Raw genomic sequence first — 24,058 nt, forward strand, 5'->3', positions numbered from 1 at the left:
AACGCCTCGAATGCATTTGGAAATGAACTTGCCCTCCCACACACTTTCTAAAAGAACTGTCCCTGATTCTGGAATGCCCTGCTTTCTGTGCCTCTGCAAAGTCTGCTACTACCTCAGGACCCACCCAGTCTCTCTCTTTTTGGAGGACCCCTGACCATCTCCGCCCCCAGGAATGAATCCTCTCTTCCTCTGAGTGCCTGTGTGAGAGCACCCTGCTCTGGCTGTCCTCACCCCTGCCTGGGGCATCCTGATGTCACCCAGCTCTGTCCATCCACAGCCTGAGGAACTGTGGCCCCTCCAGGCAGTCCTTGCTACCAGCCACAGGCTCCCTGGTGCCTCCTAATGTCTTCCCTATTCCAGCGGCTGGGCAGGGGAGCTCAGGGGATGGGCACAAGATTGCCCAGGGCGTTCAAGGCAATCCACAGGAGCTATGAAAGGGCCTAGCCCAGAGCTGAGCAGGCAGCTCAGCCAGGATGTGTACAATGAACACATGAATGAATGGGCTGGTATGATATTAGGTGAAAATCAATGTGGCTCTATACTACAGGCACCTGGATGAGGATCAGTGACTTGGAGCAGTCAGGAAGGCTTCCTGGAGGAGGGGCCAGGAGAAGGAACGGAGAGGCGAGGGCCTCTCGGTAGGGATGCTGAACCAAGCCAGCTGATGGGAGCACCTGCAGGGGGACTGACTGGACGGAACAGAACACAGAGCCATCAGTGGGCAACCACAGGGAGGAGGGGACCCTGGGGCTGGAAGGCCACCATCCTTCCATAGAGTGTCATACACAGGACAGCTACACCAAGAGACCCTGACCAGCCAACCAAGGCTCTGACGCTGAAATCACCACCACCACCTCCAACTTCCCCTCCCAGGCTCTTACCCAGCCCCACATAACCCACTTCCTTACCCGACACTGCCTCGTGCCTCCATGGGACCCTGTGCAAATGACTGCACTGCCTCTCTTCTCAACGGAATGTACCCCCAGCCCCAACCGTGATCCTGCAGCCATTTGCTGTGGTAGGCGCCTGGAGAGCAGCCCAGACGAGCCATCACTGGTACCAGCGGTCCTGTCTGGCCTTATGCTGAACACCCACCCACCCTCCTGAGAGGGTGCGCGTGTGCGTGTGTGTGTGTGTGTGTGTGTGTGTGTGTGTGTGTGTGTCCCTCTGGAATCCTGGGTTTTAAAAAACAATATCTAGTACAGGAAAAATGGGTGTTCGGAGGCAGGGATGGAGGAGCTGAGCGCTGGGATCAAAAGGGAGTATTACAAGGGTAGAGTAGTCTTTCCACCGCCCTGCAGCACACGGGGGCCTCACCCACAAGCCGTGATGTCTGGACTTGGAGCATATTCCCGTCCCCTAAAACGTGGCCCTTTGGATTTGGGACCCACTCTAACTCCAGCCTCTGGGGAGCACTGCAGCCTTGACCCAGCCCCTCTCACACTTAAATAGGCAGGGGGTGGGAGAGGAGGCCAGGACAACAAGAACACAGCAGAGGGCCTGCCTTGGCCTTTGCTAAGCCCCTTCCAGGAAGGGCAGCTGGGTGCTGCCTGGAGCCCCCATCTGGGTTCCCAGGAATTTTTCCCTCCTCCCTTCTGCCACCTTATCTTCTCTTTCCTGCCTCAGGTCAAGGGTTTGAGGTGGCAGAAAGGCCAAGCAAGCTGCCCCAGCAGACCAGGGGCTGGCAGAGATGTGAGGACTCAGAGGTGTGAGGGTGAGTCCTCACCCCAGAGGTGTGAGGACTCAGAGGGCCCCCTGGCTCACACAAGGACAAAGAGTCTGGGACAGCTGATGGTCTCTTCCCTCACTGGCACTCCTTGCTGGATGAGGGGAAGCCCAGGGCTCATTGCACCCTGGGCATGGGAGGCACTGGTGCTGGGGCTGTTAGCATAATGACCAGCAGGGCTGAGCCCAGAGCAAGGACCAGGCTGGGCTGCATGCCCTCTGGCTGCCCAAGCCAAGCAGAGGAAGGCTGAGGGAGGGCTGGGCTGGCAGGGAAGGGGCTTACCCAGATGGTACTGCCCCCCACCTCAGGGCCTCCTCCACTGCCACCCACCAGGGCAGAGTTGTTCCCATCCTTCTCACCTACCCCAAGCCCAGGACCTCTAAGAACAAAGAGGAGGTGCTGCTGGCACAGCCAGGGCTGGACAGGGCTGGGCTGGGACTGCTCACTGGGCCTGGCCCCACCCCTCCTCCAGTGGCAGCCACCAGAAGGAACACATCTCCTGGGGGTCCCTTAGCTACCTGGGGGAGGGGCAGGTGGCAGAATTGGAGGCTCCCTCCTCACCTTCTTCATAGCGGGCTCCCACCTCCCACCCACTCTGCCTCAAAATAAAAAGTGGGGCAGGAGGAGGTGAGAAACCTGGGCTGAAGGCAGACAAAGGGGAGGCCCCTAAAGGGTTCCTGGGGCCTCCACAGACCCAACTCCCTCACTTCCACTCTCCCTCCCCCCATTTCCCCTTTTCTCCCTCCTCCCCACACACACTTCCTGGGCTGCAGCTGGAAAGGGGCTGCTCCCTGTGTGGGGAGGGAGATCGACGCCTAGGCTGAAGCCTGTGGACAAACCTGGCCCCTGACCTGCATCCACCTGCCTGGGGACATCTGGGGTCTATGGAAAGAGACAACCACCCAGCGCTGAACAGGGGGCCTACCCTCCAGGGTGAACAGTGCTCAGAATAGGAGGGGGGAAGGAGGATGGGCAGGACTCAGACGCCGGTAGGGGCTCCTCCATAGCTCTGAGGTCCCAGCTAGCCAACCTGGAATTTGTTAGGGTGGGGAAACAGGAAAGGAAGAACCTTCGTTTGTGAGGCTTGAGGAGTCAGAGCTGTGACCCCAAAGGGGGGTCTGGGTCGCACTGGGGTGCCCCGCAGCCCCAGGAGGGCCCAGGTGGCCCCCAGGGGCTCTCGCTGCGGGGCTGCCCGCTCTGAGCTGGGCCGTGGCCGCCGGGCTCACCTGCATCTCGGGCACACTGTCCGTCCGCTCGGCTCAGTCACCAATCGCATGTCTCCCCCGCCGGGCCACAGCCCCTGCCCAGCCCCCTCCTCCGTCTCCTCCTCTTCGACACCTCCGCCCGTCGGTCCGTGAGCCCGGGAGGGGCTGGCCGTCTGTCTGTCCTCCCCAGGCGGGCGGGAGCCCAGCCGGAGACCGGGCCGGGGCCGCGGCCCCGGCGGGCGGAGGGGCGGGCGCGCTCAGGACGCACGACGGGGGCTCCACGAGCCTAGTTCTGCGCACCCAGCCGGCCTGGCGCCGCCACCGCTGCCGCCGCCGCCGCCTCTGCCGCTGGGGCCGGGGTCGAGGCCGCGCGCGCTCCGCAGCGGGGCCGGGGCCAGGGCTGAGGCCGGCAGGCAGCGGCCGCGCATGCTGCTCGGAGCCCCGCGTGAGGAGAGGGGCCGGAGCGGCGCGGGTGGGGACTCCGCACGCTCCAGGGCCGGGACCCGCCGCCGCCGCTTGCGCTGTCGCCGAGTGCCCGCTCCGGCTCCCGCTCCGGCTCCCGCCCGGGCTCCGCGCTCTGCCGCGGCTCGGGGAGGGAGCGCAAGGATCGAGGAGCGAGCCTGGGAGGGAGGAGGGGCCGAAGGAGGGAGGGAGGGAGCGAGCGAGCGGTCGGAGCGGGGCGGGGGAGAAGGCGCGGTCGCACAACCAAGGGGGTGAGGGGAGGCGAGGTTGGGGGCTCGTCTCCTTTCCGCGAAGGGGGCGGAGAGCGAGCGGCACCCCAACCACTGCCCTGCACCGATGGAGCGGCGAAACTGGCGAGGGGCGCACCCTCTTCGCGTCCGAGCCGGCACCGGGCTGCTCCAGCCCTGCACACGGCCGCGCCCCTCCGAGTCCCGGCTCCGGGCGCGTCCTGGGCCAAACCGGCCTCGGAGAGCCGGGACTGCGGTCCTCCCTGAGTGTGTTGCGCACACCCTCTTGTGTGGCCATATGCGTGTGCATGTGAGCCCGAGTGTGTTTCACACGTGTTAACTAGGGTCATACACACTACCGTCTGAACGGACACACGCATGTGAACGGGCAAAGCTCCCCATCCGGTCAGGGTTGTTTGGAGGACGGCGTGGGAAGGATCAGGCCCAGAGCCTCTGTCCTACGCTTTGTCCCCTCTTCTCGGAAATGTCTGCGCATCGCTAGAGGGCCCACAGGCTGGCCGCCCTCGGGCCAGGCGGGTAGACAGGGAATCTCCCAGCGACAGAGGGGAAGACGCGCCAGCTGGGCGGCTCTACCCCAAATCCGGTCTTGCTCCCCTCTTTCACCCCGGGTCCCCGCCCAGCCGGGCTTCCTGTCCAGCAGAGGGCAGCAGGCTGCTGTGGCCGGCTCCGGCCAGCAGAGGGCAGCATAAAACCTCCGTTTGGGCTATGGCTGTCCTCACCTTGCACCCCCACGGTCCAGGGCGTCCTGTGCTGGGGCCACAAACTCAGATGGGACCAGGGAATGGGACCTGTCCTCAGACGTCCAGATCCTCCTTGACCAGCACATACAGAGAATCGGCTGGCGGGGGTGTCTTGGCAAAGCCTGCAGACAGAGCTACTACTCTTGGGACCTCACCTCCTTCCACTGTTGCGTCTCCTTGAAGCCAGATGCACTTTAACACTAAGCTAGTTTGATTAGAATAACCATTAATGTGGACACTCACCCCTTCTCCACAGCTGGGAGTGCATCCCTTTAGCACACTAGTGCTTCTGACACCTAGAGCTCACGGGTAGGGGTGTGGCAGGCAGACAAGAAGCTGAGGCTAGCGGGAGGAGGCTGGCCCAAGGCCTCTCAGTCTCAGAACAGACTCCAGGATCCTGCTCCCAGTGCTCCGCCCCCTATGGAGCCTGCCTGACATTCACTGCAGATACCTGGCTGGCATGGTGGGGCCAGCATCTCCCCCCACCCCAGCCCCATCTTGCTTCTCCACTGTTCAGCCCCCCACACTCAGCCCAAAGCGTTGCACAAACCTTTTGTTCCAGTCAAACAGATTCTGGGCACCTCTCAGTCTCACTGCCACACCATTGCTAGGGACAGTCCTGGAGAGCTATCTCCTGTCTTCTATGTCTGCGTCCATCCTCATCCTAGGTCAGGCTGGCGCCCCCTCCCAGCAGGAGCGGATGCTGTGCCGTGCACTCTATATTCATGCTCCCACAACCCTGGGAGGAGACGCTGTTCCTTCCCGCTGTGACAGAAGGAACCCCAGGCTCAGAGGGGTTACTTGACTTGCCTGTGGTCACGTAGCTGGTAGGTAGTAACGCCTGGGAAGGGAATTCGAATCGCCTTCCAGGGCTGAGAAAACCAGTAGGGGGCAGGCTTGGCAGAAGGACTTATAGGTGGGAGAGAAAGCAGGGAGGCGGCACAGGAGTCCTCCTCCTTTCAAAGGCCCAGGGAAGGCAGCTCCCTGGCCGCTCAACTCTGTGCTGCCTGGACCCCTTCCCAGGATCCCCGGCTCCCCCGCCCCGGCTGTTTGTGATTTAGCCGTGAGCTCCCGCCTCCCGCGCCACCTCCTCCCACCAGCCCGGCAGGAATAGACGAGCTCTTGCTCCTGCGTGGAGGCTCCGCCAGGCTGGAGCGCAGACCCGCTGGGGCGGGGGCGGGGGCTATTCCTGGTGCGGCGACTGACGCAGACACTGCGCGGCCTATCTCCACCCCCGACTCACCTGCTCCCTGCCTCAGTAATCTCCGCAGAGAAATGGGAGAAAGCTCAGCGCCCCCAGCCCTCAGATGCTGGCTGAGGAAGTTGGCGTCCCAGGGTGGGGTCTTCTGGGTCCGCCAATTATCCCTCCGCTCCTTGAAGTCAGCAGAGATGACGGCAGAGCTGTGTCTGGGAGGAACTGCCCCGCAGCCTTAGTTCTACATTATAAACAGCATCCAAGCCGCTTCCGTCACCGGTTTCTCCTAAAGAAATGACCAGTCCAAGCATCCCGTCTTATTTTACCAATGGAAATAATGGAGAGGGGGAGGTTTTGGGGGAAAAAACTTGGAGAAAAGGTCTTTTTGAGGGTCCAGCCTGGGCCTGGTGAAAGTGCAGTCTCCTGGCCTTGTCCCAAGAGATCCCATAAAAGGGGGGCCTGTTACCAGGACCTCTCCCAGTCAGAGCCTCTGCAGGAGCTGCGGTCAGGTATCTGTCCACTGCTGTCCAGTAGAGTGGTCCCCAACCTCTCAGGGGTCCAGGGCCATGGGGACACATGGGCATAGCCCAGCCAGGACTTCACTGACAACCGGGAAGGATACCCAGGAGCTAGAGACAAATGCTCAGCCACACTCCCCAGCCTGCGTCCCTGCTGGTCCACCTGTCGGCATGCCCTCTCGCTGTCTCCTCCTGTGCTTTAACACCAAATTGAGACCATCCTCTTCTACTCCCATCTCCCCTCCCCAGAATGAAATGGGCTTAGAGGCAAGGCTTCAGTCTCCTCCCTCTGTCCTTGGGCCAGGAGCTTCCAAGAGTAGGTCTGAGACTGTGTGCCATACAAGTAGGCACGCAGCAATAGCAGATCCTGGCTTTGGGGTAAAAACTCAAGTCAAGCAAGGGCCGATGGCTGAGTCAAGCAGAGGAGCTGGGATGAGTTTGCCAGGGGACGCTGGAGGAGGGGACAGGGCCCTCCAACATTTACTCAGGCCCTGTGGTAAGCCAGGGTCTGAGTCATACTTCACGTACTCCTTCTCAAGAGTGGTACTGCTATCCCCATTGTGCAGATGAAAAAGCTGAGGCTCTGGGAGAGCTGTTGACTGCTTGAGTTCACTCTGTGTGTCTCTGATGTCAGAACCCAAGCCCTGCTCTCCCCTCTCTGGGGGCCAAGGATGCAGGCGGCGGGGCCAGGCCCCCCCAGAGCACAAGAAGGAATGGGTGGCACACAGTGACCTGCCTGCATGCCCACTCTGTGCTGGTCCTACGCACTTGCATACCAGCAGCTTGTGGGGTTTTACGATGATTATTTCTGAAGGCACTTGAAATTAATGACAGCTCTAAAATGGTTGGGACAGTGGAGTCATGGCTGAAACCTCTAATTAGCAAGCAAAACGGAGACCAGGAGCCTGATGAGGCGGGTGGGGGCTGGGCAAGCGCGCTGGGCATGGAGCAAGGTTGGGGAAGTGGACTGGAACCAGCATGCAGCTGGAGGTCCCCATGTCCCACTTTAGGCCATACATTTGAATCTGAGCTCTCTTAGTAACTTGCTGTGGGACCTTGAGGGGGTCACTGCCCCTCCCTGGGTGAAAGTTTCCCCAGCTATGCAGTGAGGTGTTGGCTTGGGAGTCTTCTAACCTCAGAGCTAGGTTGCCCTGCCTAAACACCAGGGAAAGTGGGGTGAGGCCTCAAGTGGGGGCTCCTTGAAGGACCTTGAGTCCCTAGAAGGCTGAAGCCCAGAAGCTGGGGGCCCTGTAGCCTCTGGGAACCACAGTAGAAGCCCTGCACTCACCCATGGCTCTCGCAACCCTCCATGCTGGGGTCGTAGGGGCCGCTGGTATAATGAAGTCCCAGAGACTCAGGCGAGAGTCAAGTGGATCAGGAAATGGCAGAAAATCCATAGGTCAGAGCCCCGTGCTGGTGCAGCTATGGAGAGGGGCAAGGGATGGGGGCACCTAAGGGAGGTGGCAGGAAAGTCCCTACTAGGAAGTGGGCCTGGATCTGTGACCAGGGTTAGGGCCTTCCTGCTTCCTGCTTCCTGGCTCCCCAAGAGCCAGAAGGGACTCGGGAACACCAGGGTCCCACATAGGCATGTTACAGAGGGTCAGGCCAACGTACCTAAAAGGGAAAGGTCTTACTTAAGGGCACTTGTCCAGGTCCTCTACGTCCTGCATGGGGCAGCCGGCACAGAGATGGACAGAGGCTCAGCTAAAGGGGACTTGTCTGCATGGTGGCTGGTCCACCTGGATGTGGTAATATGCTGATTGACATGATGGACAGCCATATGGGTTCAGGCTGAAGCCAAGACTCCAAGGGCAGGGCTGGAAAGCCCGCCCCCACTTCCTTGGGGCATCCCCTTTCCTAGCAGCCCCCACTACTGCAATATCTTAACATCAACAGCTTTCTCAGACCCTAGACCCACTTCCTCATATACTTTCCCTTCCTCCCCTTCAAAAGTAGGGCCCTATGTGGCCCTCTCCTTTCAGAAGCCTGCTCTAAGCACCTCAGTCTCCTGTTCTGCGCTGGCCTTTGTGTCCTTGGGCACCTCTTTGAGCCTCAGTTTCCTCCTCTGTGAGATGGGAATATCAGTAGAACCCATTTCAGAGGGTTGGTGTGAGGATCTCATGACTTAATGTACTTGATGCTGGGCCTGTCACACAGTAGGTGCTTGATAAATGCAGGTATTTTCATGGTTATTATACTTACTATTATGGCTGCTCTCTGCCCCTGAGCCTGCAGCCCCTCCTCTGTAAAGGTCCCTTGCAGCATTCCCACTAGGCGAGGCCTTGACCAACTTCTTCTCTGAGAATCTGCACACCCTGAAGGCAGGGACTGATCGTGTGTTGCCCCCAGTTTCCGCAGACAGCCCAGAACCCTGATTCCGGAGGGTCTGATGTGTGCAAATCAAACTTGACTGAAGTCCACTAATCAGTGCAATGGATTCCCCTGTGGAAGGGGCCAAGGTATGCTTCAGGAGTAATCCTGAATCCTCAATTCTCACTTCCCCTCATCCCAGGGCTTGGTCATCCATGCCTCCATTGGAAATATCCCAGCATCAGTGACACCCACTTATCTACTAGAAGCAATGTAGGCAGCAGCCTCCACTACTGGGAATCACACTGAGAATCGGGCTGTGGTAAGCCCCAGGGCAGAAGCCCTGCAGACAGCCGAGGTCCAGGGGCTGGTCCCTGCTCAGCCTGGCCACACAGGCCACACAGCCCTGCTGAGCTAAGAAGCAGGAAATTTGTGTGGGGCCAGTCAGTGAAGGGGCTCAGTGGCCCTGCCCACCCTAAAGTCCCTCTGGGGACTACGTGACGTTCCTGACCCCACAATTAACGCTCCTTAAGAACACAGGGAACTGTGCACCCCACCCCACCCTCCCGCAACACACACACCTAAATGACTGGGAACTAACACAAAAAAGACAGTTGTGTGAAAGGGCCGCTCCCGGGCTCACTGGGAATCTGGGCCCCAGGCTTGGCAGAGCAGCTTCTCCCAAGAGACTGGGCTCAGCTGCCCCATGGATCACGTCAGGGAAAACTTGAGCTAACGTGTGCAAACAGGCAGTGTCATCAGCAAATCCATTCATTAAGCGCTTGTCCTGAGTTCTGTTGTGCAGAAGACTTGTTTATTAACTTAAGTCAAAGGCAGTGCATGGCCCAGGTGTCCAGCCACATTGCCAAGCCGTCTGCAGTCCCAGCCTTGGCTCTGTCTCTAACCACTGTGTGACCCTAGGCAAGTCACTTCACCTCTCTGAGCCTCAGGTGCCCTGTGATAGGAAGCCCCTAAGATGACCCCAACCAGTCCCTACCTTTTGGTGTCCCCCACCTTGTGCAATCCCCTCCTTTCCTTGAGTGTGGGCTAAACTAATTGACTCAGTTGTGATGGATAGAATTTTTTTTTTTTTTTTAAGGAGGGCGCGTGGATAGAATTTTATAGAAGTGATGGAATATCACTTCTGAGATCAGGTTACAAAAAGATTGTGGCTTCCATCTTGGGTGCCCTCTCTCTGTCACTTGCTTGTTCACTATGACAGAGGCCAGCTGCTTTGTTAACAGCTGCTCTGTTGAGAAGCCCGCATGGAAAGGTACTGATGTCTCTAACTAATACCCAGTGATGAACTGAGATCTGCCAACAGCCACACGAGCAAGTTTAGAAGCAGACCCTCCCTCCAGCCTGGACATGACTGACATGCTGCTGACCCCCTGAGTGCAGCCTTGTGAGAGACCTTGAGCCAGAGATGCCCAAGTGAAGCCTCACCCGGATTCCTGACCTACAGAAACTGCGAGATAGTATTTGTTCTTTTAAGCCACTGAGTTCTGGGGTGATCTATTATAAAGACAACTAATACCTGCTCCATCTGTGAAATGGGCATAAAAATTCCTTTCTCCCAACATGGCTGGAGGCATTGAGATAACGCAGACAGAGTGCCCGCTGCCGGCCAGGGTGAGGGCACAGCAACTAGCTGGTTATCTAGTAAAGTTGAGAAGACGCACAGACTGTGGAGAAACGTGTTTATGGAAGACAAGTACGGGAACGTTCACAGGGATGGTGTTTGGAATGCCCTGGAAGCCCACTGCTGGGGGAAGGCATGAACAGAATGCAGTACAGCCACACAGAGGGATGCAGTGAAGCCCTGAGAACAGGGACGCTGGGGCTCCTGCGTCAGTGTGGCTGAGCCCACACACAATGCTGATGAACAAACCAAAGATATGTACAAGATGGTGCCATTTATATAAGGTTTAGAAACAAGCCCCAACCCCTAGACTACATCCGGCTACCTACATATATAGGAAAAGTATAAAAACATGCACGAGAATGATCAACACCAATTCCAGGGCAGAGTTGCCTCCGGAGAGAGAGGAAGGGAGTGATAGAGTTGGGCCTCTCCCGAACCCGACACCTCCAGAGTGGTCACCACAGCAGGCATAGTGGTTCTAGCTCATCCTTCCAACAACCCCATGGGGTCCATTCTATTATTATATCTTCTTACAGAGGGAGAAACTGAGGCACACAGTCTCCAGGGAGATATTCTGGGGCTTTGAAGGCCAGGGCTTGGTTCCTCAGTTCGCCACTAACCCAGGTGAGGCAACATCACCCGCCTGGCCTTAGTCTCTTCTGTAGCGCAGGAGAGACTGATGGCTTCTCCCTTCATAGGTGTGGGTGCAGACGATGACAAAGTCTTGATAAATAACTGTAATGTGTGCACAGAGCCCCAGTAGCCACGCCTGGTGCTAGCTACATTGCAGGGAAGACGGGAAGACTAAAAACAAAAAGGTACGGACAAGAGGTGTGAACAGAATGATTCAATTTAACACAATCCAGTTCGGTTCAATTTTACTTTGATTCAGGTCACAGACAGAAAAGAGTTGAGGTTAAGGAATATTGCTTGAGCACCTATAACAATACTGGGCCCTGTATTAGGTGCTTTTGTAAATTATCTCATGTAAGCCTCAACCACAACCCAGTAAAGTAGGAACTGTTAATATCCCCATGTAACCAATGAGGGAACAGGATCAGGGAGGGTGAGCAACTTCCCCAAGTCACACAGCAGAGCTGAGATTGTCAGAACTGGCCCTCCTTGCACCCTGACCTGCCCTGTTTAGTCCTGGGAGCACAGATGGAGGTCTAGGCCTTGCTGCCCTTTGGGGACCCAAGCCCAGAGCAGGAGGGTCTGACGGAGTTGGGAGGAGACGTGTGTGGCTGCAGCAATCAGAACATGTTTCCTGGAAGGGGTAGGGCAGGGGCTCTAGTGGGCTCACCAGTGCTGAGGCAGGGGGAGGCATTCCTCCATCCCGATCTACTCATTCATTCACTCAACAAAATTCACTACAGCTTTCTCTGTGTCCCAAGGAATCCATGGTCTAACATGCAAGGTTCACGACAATGAGACCCGGCCGAGGTGAGGGAAGCATGGAGAGTGGTGCACACACAGGGCAGGCACTGAGGAGTGAGGACAGATAACCAGGAGGTGGTAACGGTGGCTGGCAAAAAGGGTGCGTAGGAGCCAACCAGCTGTGTGGAAGGTGGGGATGGTGCCCTGAGCAGAGAGAACAGCAGGTGCAAGGGCCCGGCCCTAAGACGTGAGGAGGGACAGCCGGCCCCAAGGGTGCTTCCAGCTGAGGTGAGCAGAGGGTTGGGGGCTGAGGCTGCCACCACTGCTCTTCCAGGTAGGGTGTCAGCCTGCTGCATTCTCTAGGCAGCTAGTCCCCAGACCTGCTCAGCCATGTTAGGCAGGCTGGGCTCTTTCCAGAGGGATTAAGAGCAGGGGAGCTCAAACCATAACAGCACGTGTAGTTATGTACAAAAATGAAGGAGAGCTCCTTAATAATTGATGGTGGGAGAGAGTACATATCGGCAGAGGCACGGGTTGCATCACCCCGTCCCGTCTGGCTGGGACCCAGCAAAGCTGCCTGGCCACTAATATGCCCATAAATTATTGAAATTATAAAGAAGAAAGCAGGTATCATGTGGCACCCATGAACAGCTTGTTAGCTAAGGGGCGGTGGGCACTTGGCGTTGCACGGGCTCCCACACCCTCTCTGATTGCACAGGGACATGGGTGAGAGGTAGGTGTAGACAGAGCCTGAGCCTGGCGGCCCCACTCCCTGCCCCCGTCACCCTCCTGACCCACTATGCAGTCAGGTGGTGCTGGGAGACAGAAGGTGCAGGGACACGAAGAGCCAAAACCCAGCCACGAGCTCCCCATCATGGCAGTGTGTGAGCAGAGGCTGGGCAGACCTGCCACAGAGGAGGCTAGCGGGGACTGAGAACGCTGAGGGCCTGCCCGGCCTGCCGAGCTGAGGCAGGTTGGGATGCTGGGGAGAAGTGGACATGGGCCAGAAGCAGTCACATCCCAGGGAAGCCTCTGCTGGCTGTATGACCTTGGGCAAGTCACCCACCCTCTGAGTCGCTTTCCATTCCCACTTCTTGGGGAGAGGAGCGTGGGGAGGGTCCATGGCAGAGCACAGATGTGAGGCCCCTGGTGTGGGGGGCCCTATGCATAAGGCATCCGCACTCCCTCTCATCCACCCTCGTTTCACGGGCTCCTGATTAGATGGGGCCTAATGAAGCTCCCTCTGCCAGACCGTTTACATGCCATTAAAGCCTGCATCCAGGACATGGTAGGAAGGGGGAGGTTCCACTGCCCGTGCTTGCCTCACCCCCAGCTACACCACATATAGGCGCCCCCAGCCCCGGAGCAGAGGAGGAAGGCAGATGCAGGGCTCCAGAGCCAGAGCTGCCAACACAGAGAGGCCTGGAGGAGGGCGGAGAGGTGGGAGTGCTGGTGTTTTGGCTCCTTGATCCTGAGGAGCTTGAATCCCACTGTCTCCCAGGCTGGGGGTCTGCAGTCTCTGAGACGCTCCCTTCTGGGAGGTAGAGCCAGGCAGCCTGGTTTGCATGCTTGGGTGCCCCTGGTGTGCTCAGCCACACGAGACAAAAGGAGGCAGTGCCCTCACCCCAGCCTGGCCCTGAGGAGGCAGCCAGACCACCCTCTGTAACCCACCCCAGGCCCTTCAGCTGCTCCAAAGGGAGGTGGGGATTAAATGACATAATCCATTCAGGGCCTAGGCACAGGGCCAAGCACACAGTCAGCCCTCAGGAGGGTGACCGCAGTTGTGGAGTCTGAGGGGGGCAGTGGTAGCTGCTTCCCAGTTTGCTGAGTTAGTGGGTTATGTTTTTTAATAGAACTGTGTCGTGAGGCAGATGTGTGCTGTATCACTGTGGAATGTGAGGTGTCGTCTCTGTTGTGTGTGTCTGGGTTAGGCTTCCTGAGCAGGACTTCTCTGCATCTCTGCACCTCCCCATTCTCCAATGCCCTTCCATCCACAGACAGAAAACCCAAGCCCCCATTCGGGGCCTCCTGGCTATGCTGCAGAGGAGCAGCAGCTGTGGTCTGCACCTGGGTGCTGCCATCCCTCTCTGTCCCTTCTCTGCCCACGTTGTTCTGGAAATCCACCCCCTACAACTGACTAACTGGAGCCTGGAGGACAGGTGGGTGAGGGGGTGCCCTGGTTCCAAGGGTTCCAAGGGCAGACCTGCGCATCTACCTGCTCCTTCTGGGCTTTCCATCTGCTTGTGGCAGTTCTGTTACCTGGGAAACGAACTTGGCATGGGTTGAAGTGTGAGTGACACCAAGAGGGCAAGGGAGAACCAACACGTGCCCCTGAGATGACAGGAAATGGGCCAGAGAGCAGGGCTGCACCAGGGACAGGCTGGGGCATGACTTAGCCCTGGCTGACTTCTCACTGGCCACTTCCAGAGCTGATGAGCATGGCACTGGGCTGGCTCCCACAATCCCTCCAGCAACCCGTGCAGATGGGGCTACTGTACCCATTTCACAGATGAAAAGCTGAGGCTCAGAGAGGGGCGGTGACTTTCCCTGGTAATGCCAGGACCAGCAGCCAGGTCTGGCCCTGGTGACAGTCACAGAGGTTTATGGTTAGATGGAGGACCGCCCGGGGTAATCCTCTCCATGGTGGAAATGATGTGGCTTAGGCTGGCAGCCCAAGGTGGAGAGACCTGGAAGGGCCCAGACAATGGGAGAGCCCCCACACTTGAGGACCAACACATAGGTTCATACACTCAGACGCAGTGTTCACATCACCTGCTGGGGTCTGAAAATGAGCCATAAATACTTGCCCTGTCACGATAGCTCATTAGGCAAGTGGGGAAAGGGACTGGTGTGCCCTCAGGAGATTTCCCAGTAACTCACAGCCTGGTGGAGACCTGTCTGCACACCCAGACACTCCTCCCACACACACTCACCCCCCAGACTGGTCTATCCAGGAGCCTCCATGCTCCCCCAAAGAGAGCAGGGCCAAGAAGACCACCTAGCCACTCTGCAAATCAAAGAGCCCAGTGGTCCGGGAGGAGGGGGCCCTGGCCAGCCAGCTTGTAAAGACTTCCTCACAGATCAGGAAGCAGGGCCAGGGAAGGCCCCCAGGGCACACAGGGGGGTGGGGAGGATGGGGTGAAAGAGGGGCTGACTCTGCCATCTCTCTCCCTAGAGCAGCTCAAGCAGGAGGCAGAGGGGCGGACCTCATCACCACCCATTGTCCCAGTACCCAGCTCTCCTCCAGGCCCGAACTGGCAGGGCCATTTTTATTAGTCAACATGCTGGTGGCGGGGCTGCACATCTCACGGCTAAGATAAATGCCAGCTAACATCTGAAGTGTGGGAAGCGTCATGGACAAATGCAGGCTTCCTGGGGTGGCCCCTCCCCAGGCAGGCTGGTCCCTAACCCACAGGGCTGCTTCCTCAGGGCCCTCAGTTATAGCCCTGAACTCACTTTGTGCTGCACACGTCTTACTGGTCCCACTAGAGAGCTGGCTCAAGACCCACTTTAGAAAGGCTGGCGGCCTTCCCTTAAGCCAGCGGTTGTCTCCGAAACTGAAGAATAAAGAGAGCAGTTAATCAACTTGCTGGGAATTCTCCCCTGTACTGGACATTAGCTGGCCTCACTCAGAGGAGACAGGCCAAGAGCATAAGCTCCAAAGGGTCCTCAGACACCGCCACTGCTGAGGAGGCCCCAGAAGAGCCTAAGCCAGGCTGGCAGTCCAGCATGAGTCCAGTGAATGAGCGAGTGTGTGAACAGGCCTGTTTCCCCATCTACAAACTGGGACAGCCCTGCCTCTCCTGCCTGCTCCATGCGGGGGCCAGCGACAAGCAAAGGGTAGTGAAGGGTCCTTTGCATGAGCCTGGCGGGGCTGTGCTGGGGACACAGAAAAGAGGCATGTCAGGGGAGTGTGGCCCAGGCCTGCTGCCCTGAAGGACACCACCCAAACACGCAGCCCCCGTCCCCACCCCGCCACACGCCAGCCTGCAGGAAGACCTGGGTGCACACGGAGGAACCTCGCCCACCATGAGCACACATGCTGGCACACTCTGGTTCTGTCCCCATAAGGAGTCCTGCTTCCCAGCACCCTGCTGTCATGGCAACCAAGAGAGCTGAGTGGGAGGGGGGAGATGGGGAAGGAGAGGGGTGAGGGGATGGGGCTGTGACTCATAACTCATGGAGAGGGCTAAGCTCTCCTTCCCTCCTCTTTGTACCCTGAATATAGGTCACCAATCTATGATCAGGAGGAACCTGGGCAGGAACCTGGGGTTCTCCACTTCCCAGAGGGCCAGAGAAGAGGCTGGCCAGCCCCCTGCCCGTCCTGGGAACAGACGTGGCAGAGTATAAACCCACATTCAGGGCGAGGCTGGAGGCCAGCCCCTGGCCCAGATGTCTCCCCTGTGAGATATTCTCCCATCTCCACCCCCATGGCCTGAAGTCCCAGCAGGGGCCTCCACTGGGCCTGAGGCACCTCTGTCCCCATAAGTGACTGGGCCGAGATGAGCTGACATGACAGCCAGAGAGGGTGTGTTCCTCTAAACTGGGTAAAGAAAGAGGCAGGCCCTGCCACAGACCCTGGGGGAAGATAAAAATGGCTGACTCTTGCTGAGCATTTACTCTGAGCCAGACACCAGGGCCTCCTATAACCTAGGCCTTAATTTGTTTTACACTCTCAGCAGCTCTATGAGAGTGAGGAAATACCCCCATCTTACAGGTGAGGAAACACAGTAACCTACCCAAGGTAGAGAAGTAAGCGACAGAGCTGGGACTGGCACCCTGGGTACCCTCTAGCTGAAAAGTGTGGCGTGTGGGAGGGCTCCAGGCTGGGTGGCTCTGTGTTCTGGGGCCTAGAACGCTTTGCACTATTTGACAGGCACTGATGCTGGAGCACCGAGGGCAGTTTCTCTAGTGGCCTCCCTAGTGGGAGTCTAGTGATGGATGGGTTGCCTTCTGAGAACCCAAGGCCCCCAGGGGCTCTCAGACCAGAACCTGCTGTGGCCCCCAGGATGTCCTGCCCCTGACAGGAAGCCAGAGCTGAAAGGGCCACAGTCCATCTACCAGAACACAGAACAGGGGAGAGGTAGGCCCAGCTCACAAGAGGGTCTGACACTAGGTCGACAGCAATCAGAGAGGGAAGGGAGGAGAGATGAGCCCTGGGGGAGGGAGGCAATCCCAGGGGTCTCCCTGGAGGAGGCAGTCTTGCAACAGTGGTAGGATCCTGCCATGCAGAGGCGGGGACAGACATTCTAAGAGAAAGGAACAGTAGTGCAAAGATGTGGAGGTTGGACAGAGTGGGGTGTCTGTACAAGGCCCACAGAGTGGCCACAACTGCCCAGTGGGGGTCAGAGTCAGAATATAGCCAGAGGCCAAGAAGGACCCCGGAAATTCCTCGCCAAGGTCTCCCTCCCCAGCACTGAGGCCAGCGTTTAACTCAGTGCTGAGATGCCACCATTGCTAAAGGCCAAGGGCATGAGGGTCCCCAAGGTTGAGCAGGAAGGCTTGGCTACACCGGCAGCACTGTCTACGTACCCGGGTGTGGGGGGGCATGCTGCGGCTGGCAGCTCAGAGCACTGCTGGTCCAGGGCAGCCCTACTGAATGCTCTTCTATGCTCTTCTAGGCAGCGGAACAGGCCCTAGCGAAGGCTTGCCCCACCCTCGGCTGCCCCACCCTGTGCCCCTCTCTACCCTGTCTGCTTTGCCCTTCCCTCCCTTCCCTTCCTCCTTCTTTCCGTGTCTTTCTATCATTGTTCCTTTATTTTATTTTCAGCCCTCAGCACTTTTACTGAAAGAGAGCAGCTGGGCTGCTGGAGTCACAGAGGAAATATTTTTTGACTACTTTGCAGATTCCCCATCTCGATGAAAACTGACACCACCCTTGCTAACTGACTGACGAACGGTGAGGTATTTATTTCCTTTCCTCCTTCTTTCCTCCTTCTCTCTGGGCTCTGTTCTGGGGTATCTGGGAAGACAGGGCAGTCGGAGGGCAGCTGGGGGAGGGGGTGGTAAGTGGGGAGGACTTTGGGGTCCTTAATAGCATCACTAACCCCATTTTACAGGTGAGGATACTGAGTCCCAAGATCACCAGATACGATTATAGTTATGATACTAACACTAGCCATAGAGCTAGCATTTAAGGAGCACTTGCTGCATGCTAGGCGCTGGGCTGGACACTTCAAATGCAATGAACCTCTGAGGCAAATGCATTACTGGCTCCATTTTACAGAGGGGAAAACTGAGGCTCAAAGAAGGGCCGTCACTAGCCCAAGGCCACATAACCAGGCAGGCAGAGCTGGAATATCCACCCATGCAACCATGCACATGGCCACCCTGCTGCTGCCCCTCCCCACACTCCGCTGGCTTTGAGCAGGAGAACCCAGATTTGAACCCACATTTGTGTACTTTCTCACTCCAAGACTGTTGCTTGCTATTGCCAGGAGAACAGTGAACTGAGTTCTAACACAGGATGACATGGCCTACACCTGACACCAACCTCATTCCAACGCCAATGGGTACAAAGCTCTAGGCTCAGCCTCTGACCTGCCCTCTCTGGGCCCCCCAGCTAAAAAAGGGAAAGACTGGACAGGCCAAGCCCTGGGTAGAATCAAGCCCCGCACCCCAGGACCATGCTGAGCAACCCATGCCCCCCCTCCCAAGGGTCACCCTGTTCTCCAGAGCTGGAGACTTCAGGCCTTTGTTCCTCTGGGAACCCAGTCTGCTGCCTGCTGCCAGAGGACCCGAGGGGGACAATAGGAACCCAGCCTCAAACCTGCTGTTACACAAAGCAGTGGCCCCAGGAATCCTGCACACACCCTGGGGCACCCCTGTAAGGCCAGAGGCTCTCAGCTCTGCATGGTTATTGTGGGTGTTGATCTGTGTACCCCCAAGTCCAAATGTCAGGAGGTGCCTTTAAGACACATCCAAGGATTGACCTCCAACCCTGTGAGCTGGGAGGTCATTTGGATCAGACATGGGTGTTCTGTAGGATAGCAGCTGGATTATCTGCAAACCCAGAGCACTTCTTGGCTGACTATGTAATAGCAACACACATGTTCAGATCGAGGGGAATGTTCCAAGCTCATCCGTGGTCTGTGTGAGTGCCCATGAACTGAAAGTAAGCGCAGTGGGTGGTGACGCCTGTGTTTGGTGGCGTGCTCTCTGTTTGGTGAGACCGAGGACTTCATGAAAACATTTCTGGTCGATGCGTCTGGCCAGTGGCAATGCATGTGTTTACTACAAATGTAAGGTTTGAGGCAAATACCCATGGGAATCTGTAATAGGGGGCTGACCATCTGAGATGGAAGAAATCCCAGTGGAGGAAGAGTGGGGCCGGCTCCCGCCAGGCACAGGGAGAGCAAAGGCCCAGGGGCACATTAGGAAGGACAAAGGACTGAGTGGAGAGGAGGCACCGGAGGCAGCTAGGGTCAGGCGACTAGCTGCTGGCTCAGGTAGAGAACCTGGTCAGCTGGTGTCCAGAGGTGGCTGGGGAAGGTCTCTAGCTGGAGGACAGAAACCAAGGGACCCCCCGAGGGCTATTAGGGTATCTGGGGATCCAGTGTGACCGGCTGGACCCGCTACTTATGCTGGGTTTCCGCAGGCCAACCTGAGTGAGCAGTTCCCAGCACTACTGGTGACCAGGCGAGTGACACCCTGCTAGGGGAGACCGGGGAGGATGAAACAGTGGGGATTGCTCTACTCCCCCACAACTCTATCATTGCAGGGGGTCGACTGTGGAACACAGAACTAGAGTCAGGAAGCCTTAGTTTCAGCCCCGTCAGACACCAGGCAACATTAGTCAATGCACCTAAAATCCCAAGCCTCAGTCTTCTCACATGAAAAATGGGAGAGGTGTTAATACCACTGTGTTGTTCCCACAGGAGATGAAAGGGCTTTGTAAACTGTAAAGCGGTGTGCAATGTGAGAAGGAGGAGTCCTGCACCAGGGAGGCCAATCTAATGCCCACATGGCGTGTAAGCATGTGCATGTGTGTGCACGCGTGTGCATGTATGTTTTTAAAACCCGAGGCTCTCAGACCCTTGCCATGGAGGTTTGTATTGAGGGGGAAGAGGAGGAAGTTAGACTTCAGGACAATTTTAAAAGTGAAAAAAAATTATTACATGTCAAAAGGAGTGGGGAAGCTTAAATGGCTCCCAGGTGGGATACAGAATAAAACAGTCTTTGCTGTTATTTTTCAATTGTCTCCATGCAGGGAAAACAGGCAGAGGGTCGCCATAGCAACTGCGGACATCTGGCAGGGGGCAGCCTGGACCCCGAAGTTTTGTCTGAGCTGAGGAGGGTGAGTCGCCCAGCAGACACCAGAGGTCAGAGCTGGGTCCAGTCCAGTACCCTCTGTCCTGCGCATCCAGTCCCTCCTGTTCTAGAAGCCCCAGTGGGAAGAGGACAGGCTGGAGTTGCCTAGTGGTGGGGCCAAGCCAGGCTGGGACTGGAGCTGCATCTGAAGACGGAGAAGTCTCAGGACAGGGACGAGGTAAGGTGGGGCAGAAAGGTTGTCCCAGGCAGCAAAGGAGTCCTGTGAGACGGTCAGAGAGGAGAGGCTGTGCATGGCTAACACGGGACTGGGACATGGGGTGAGCAGTGGGAGCGCCCAGGTGCTGGAGGGGACAGGGCGCGGTGAGGAAGCTGGTGGCCCTCCCCAGCTGACTCTGAGCCTGTGCTAGTGGAGGGCAAGCAGACCTTTCAGAGGCTGAGTCAGAGGTAGGGGTCAAGCAGGAGGGGCATGGAGAAGGGAAATCCTGATTGGACAAAGGCCGTGACAGAGCCGGGTACACGCGTACAGACACAGAGGCCACTCTGGAAGGATGACTGAACTGGGGGAAGAGAGAATCCTTCATTTATGGGAAAGGAGCTGGCCTTTCATTGCGTATCACTAGTGCTGACACTCAAATATTGTTTTGCGTAAATGATGGAGGACTGAATGAATAGTGTTCAGGAAGCTACGTAGGCACTAAGGAGGCAGCTGACACCTTCTCTGATAATCTGCAGGTTGGTAGTGAAAGGGCTAAGCAGCTAAAGAAACCAATACAACCTAAAATTGCTAATGAGAAAGTCACTTCCTAGGAAGCCTGAGGAATATTAACCGCATGCAGCCCAGAGCTTCTGGCAGCCCACATCCGGGGGAAGTGCTAGCAAGTCCTTCTTCAGGCCAATGACAAAAGCCCAAATTTGTATCAAGTAGTGACTGCTAATGTCCATTTCTACCAAGAAAGTAGCACACCGTCCCTAGGTGCTTAGACTCCTTTAGTCATGCCCTGACTTCATAAGCCATGGTTCTGACACACATGCTAGTCTCACAGCTTCAAGTCCTGGAGTCACACTTTCCAAACGGCTTCCCCGGCAGACTGGTGCTGTTGCCACAGTCTTGTTTCACTGGAAGAAGGCTCTGCAGTAATTTGGGGCTCGGGGGCTTAGGGTCTCTGGGTTTGGCCAGGCCCTCGGGGACCCTGGGCCGAAGGCTCAACAAGAGTGACCTTGGGAGACCTCTCAGACTTGAGAAGTCAGGAAAGCCACAGAACGGGGAACAGAATCCATTTCTCATCCATGCCAGACCCTGCTCCATCTGCTCACCAAGGAGATGACCCCTCACGAAGACCCCTGTGACTCCTACAAGCAGGCAGGGATACATCGTGGAGTCAAATGGTGTGAGCACACATCACACACCCACTGGCTTTGGGCACGTCTCTTCCTTCTTTGTGAAACAGAGAATCAATGGGACAGAGTCCCACTCACAGGGCATTGTGAGGATCAAATAAGATGACAGATCCAGTGTTTCATTAATGGTGAACTGCCAAAAAGAGTTACTACTATTCTTGTTGCCGTTATTGATTCACTGGGTATAAGGGGGTCCCTCCCACAGTCCTTGGGGACTCAGAAGCCTCTCTGGGCCTTCCAACAGCATCCCTTCTCTGCACTATAAAATCTTGGCTGACAGCTCTTCTGTCTTCCTGAACAACCCCAGTATCTCTTGCCTGTGGCTGCAGCTGGGGGTGGGGCAGAAAGGAAGGGAGAGAAGGACAGAGGCTTTTGCTGGAACACAGAAATCACTCTTCCCCATGTCAATATATCCTCCAGGTGACATCTGTCACTCACTCCCACTCCAGATGCACGGAGCCTCCAAGCCATGGTTCCTGCTGCTCTCTACCGCGAACCTGCCCTGCTTGCTTACGCAGCCAAGTGGTTCAGGGTCCAGCTCCCATTCCCCTGTCACCAGGGAGTCCTCCTGGATTTCTCCAGTCCAATAGTGGTCAGTAGCAGGACCAGAGGCAAGAGGGCAGGAAAGTGGTTCGTGCCACGGCTGGTAACCAGTGAGCTTCCCAGGAGGGGTGTGCCTCTGTCATACCACCTGGTCTCTGCTGGTTACCTGTCTGTCTCCTGCTCTGACTATGAGCTACTGAGGTGGAGAGCAGGGTCCCAGTGAGTGTAGAGCGAGAGATAGGGTGAATGGATAAGGCCTCTCTCCCACTCTAGCCACCTCACTTTCGGGAGGGGGAAATGCTGGTTCGTAAAGAAGCTCTCAGAACCCTGATGTCAGAGGTGAGGATGGGAACCTAGGCCAATCCCTTAATTGGGGGAGACTGAGAACCAAAGAGGCAAAGGGACTTGCCCAAGGTCACACAGCCTTGTGTGACTGTGGACTCCGGCGGCCCAAGTCCTAAGCTGCTTTCCCTGCGCACTGTCCCTTCCCCCACTCCCCCACCCCACAGGCCTTGGTTACTCATCTTGGACTCTAGGGTAGACTGTGGCCTCCAGCCAGAGAGGATAGCATCTTCCTGCGTGAGAGGAGGGTCCCCACCTGTGGGCCACGCAGACCACCCCGGGCCTTCTCAGTGTCGAATGCAACATTTGTGGAACAGAATTGAATTTCCTGGTCGATTACAGAAGATGGAATTTGATCTGGGTCTTATGAAGCCCTTAATAAAGTAAAGGTACTACTGGTCTCTGCTGCTTTTTTTCATTTGTTAACAGAGGTACTGGTGGCGGATGGGGGGCAGGTACTCAGCTGGGAGTGAGGACATATGTCTGCTTATCCTGGTTCTGCTGCCACCACGATGTGTGCCCCTGGCAAAGACACCACCCCTCTCCGTCCCAGAAAAGTCTTCATCTTCAAGGTGGGGACTGTCCATCCACCCTGATGACCCATCAGGGCAGATGGCCAGAAAGGATAGGGGGTTGGATCTCCTAGTTGTTGGGAGGGAAGGGCAGAGAGCTAATGCTTACTAAGCACTTCCTGTGTGCTGGGGTCTCCACCCTGTCACTCCGCACACTGCGTGCTCCTGGGCAGGTCCGGTGGTCATCAGTCAGAAATGTTTGTAAGGCCCCAGTCTTCTTCCTGTCAGGCACATGTGAGGGATGGCACTCCCTGTCCCCTTTGAAGTTGGGCACGGCCATGTGACTTGCTCTGGCCAATGAGCTATAAGTGGGAGTTACCTGCGTCACTCACAGGGTGGAGCTGCAGGAGCCAGAGTGGCCTTGGCCCTGCCTCCTCCTGGCCAGGGTGTTGTGTGTGCACATGTCCAGGTGGTAGCAGCTCCTTCAGTCTGGGGTCCTGAGTCACAGGAGGAACAGGCCATCCTCCCGCTTCGCAGTCAGGGCAGGCGATGCACCTAAGCCGTCTTAAATCTCTGAGGTGCCTAAGGTTGTGACGGCAGCAAAACCTGTTCAGTCTGACTGATACCAGTCTGCCCCAGTCCCATGTTCTGGATGAGGACATGGAGGCTCAGAAAGGTTCGGGCTGAGACCAGAGTGAGGAAGCAGCAAAGTGCAGAATCAGTTTCAATATGCCTGATTCCCAAGCTGGGCTCCTGCATCCCTGGGGCCTTGTGCCCAGGGCCTTTCTCCCCATTCTCCCTGCAGCCCTCCACAGTGGCCCATTGGAATGGCTGGATTGGGGCCTGTCTGTGGGAGCTGGAGGAAGTCAGAGGAGAGGCCTGGAGAAGTAATGGGCAGGGTTCCTGAGCTAAGCAGACCTGGCTAGTCCTGCCTCTATTCCTCTAGCTGGGTGACCCTGGGCAGGTTACACTCCTCTGAGCCTCCATCTTCTCAGGTGTCAAATAGGAATGATGCTACTCCCCTGTTATTATGAGAGTGAAAGGAGATATGAAGGTCTTGGTACACAGGAGGACTTGACACGTGGGCTCTGTTATCATTGAAGGCAATACCCAGGGTGCAGTGGCCCCACTCTCCACCCTGCCCTCCCTACTTGCTCCACAGGAAAAGGGCCAGACTTCCCTCCTGTTTTCTATAGACACGTGCTAGAGGAAACTTGCCCCATCGTTTCCTGGACCCTCCTAAGCCCCGGAGGAGGGAAAGTCAGCAGTCAAACCCCATTTACAGTCAGGAATGGCTGTCCAGAGAGCAGGGCTTTCCCAGGGTCACATGTCACAGTGCTGGTCTCCTTACTCCATAGCCGTTTTCCAAGGTCTGGGGTACTTTCCAAGGAGGAAGTCTGGCTGCCCCACACATGACAGGCCAGGTTCTGGGAAGAGGAGCTGGGGGAGAGCCAGAGATTCAATGGAGGCAAGGCTCTGCTTTCAAGCTGCCCATGTGGCCTGGGCCTGCCCAGGGCCTGGAGGGGCCAGGCCTGTCTGTGCCCAGGTCCAAGCTCCCTAGCTGTC

At 56.9% G+C, this 24,058-nt stretch overlaps 1 protein-coding gene across 10 annotated transcripts in view; it reads right to left on the bottom strand.

The window, feature by feature from the left end:
* The window catches only part of LINGO1 (leucine rich repeat and Ig domain containing 1), a 194,113-nt gene that overhangs the window by 14,402 nt on the left and 155,653 nt on the right, over nucleotides 1–24,058 (bottom strand). Inside the window, exon 1 of one of the 10 annotated variants that reach the window (XM_019750981.3) lies at nucleotides 4,932–5,403. The exons of 7 other annotated variants lie outside the window; for them this stretch is intronic. Coding sequence is in view for 2 of the 3 variants with exons in the window: in XM_019750979.3 (XP_019606538.1) it covers nucleotides 909–1,010 (102 nt within the window). In the remaining variant the exon portion in view is untranslated. Of the gene's footprint in view, nucleotides 1–908; nucleotides 1,058–2,952; nucleotides 3,093–4,931; nucleotides 5,404–24,058 lie in introns of those variants that run through there. 2 more of the 10 variants (XM_019750980.3, XM_019750979.3) reach the window with 2 other exon arrangements.

The sequence above is a fragment of the Rhinolophus sinicus genome, chromosome 3 (assembly GCF_057876585.1).
Source record: "Rhinolophus sinicus isolate RSI-liver-muscle chromosome 3, RSI-T2T, whole genome shotgun sequence".
Lineage (NCBI taxonomy): Eukaryota > Metazoa > Chordata > Mammalia > Chiroptera > Rhinolophidae > Rhinolophus > Rhinolophus sinicus.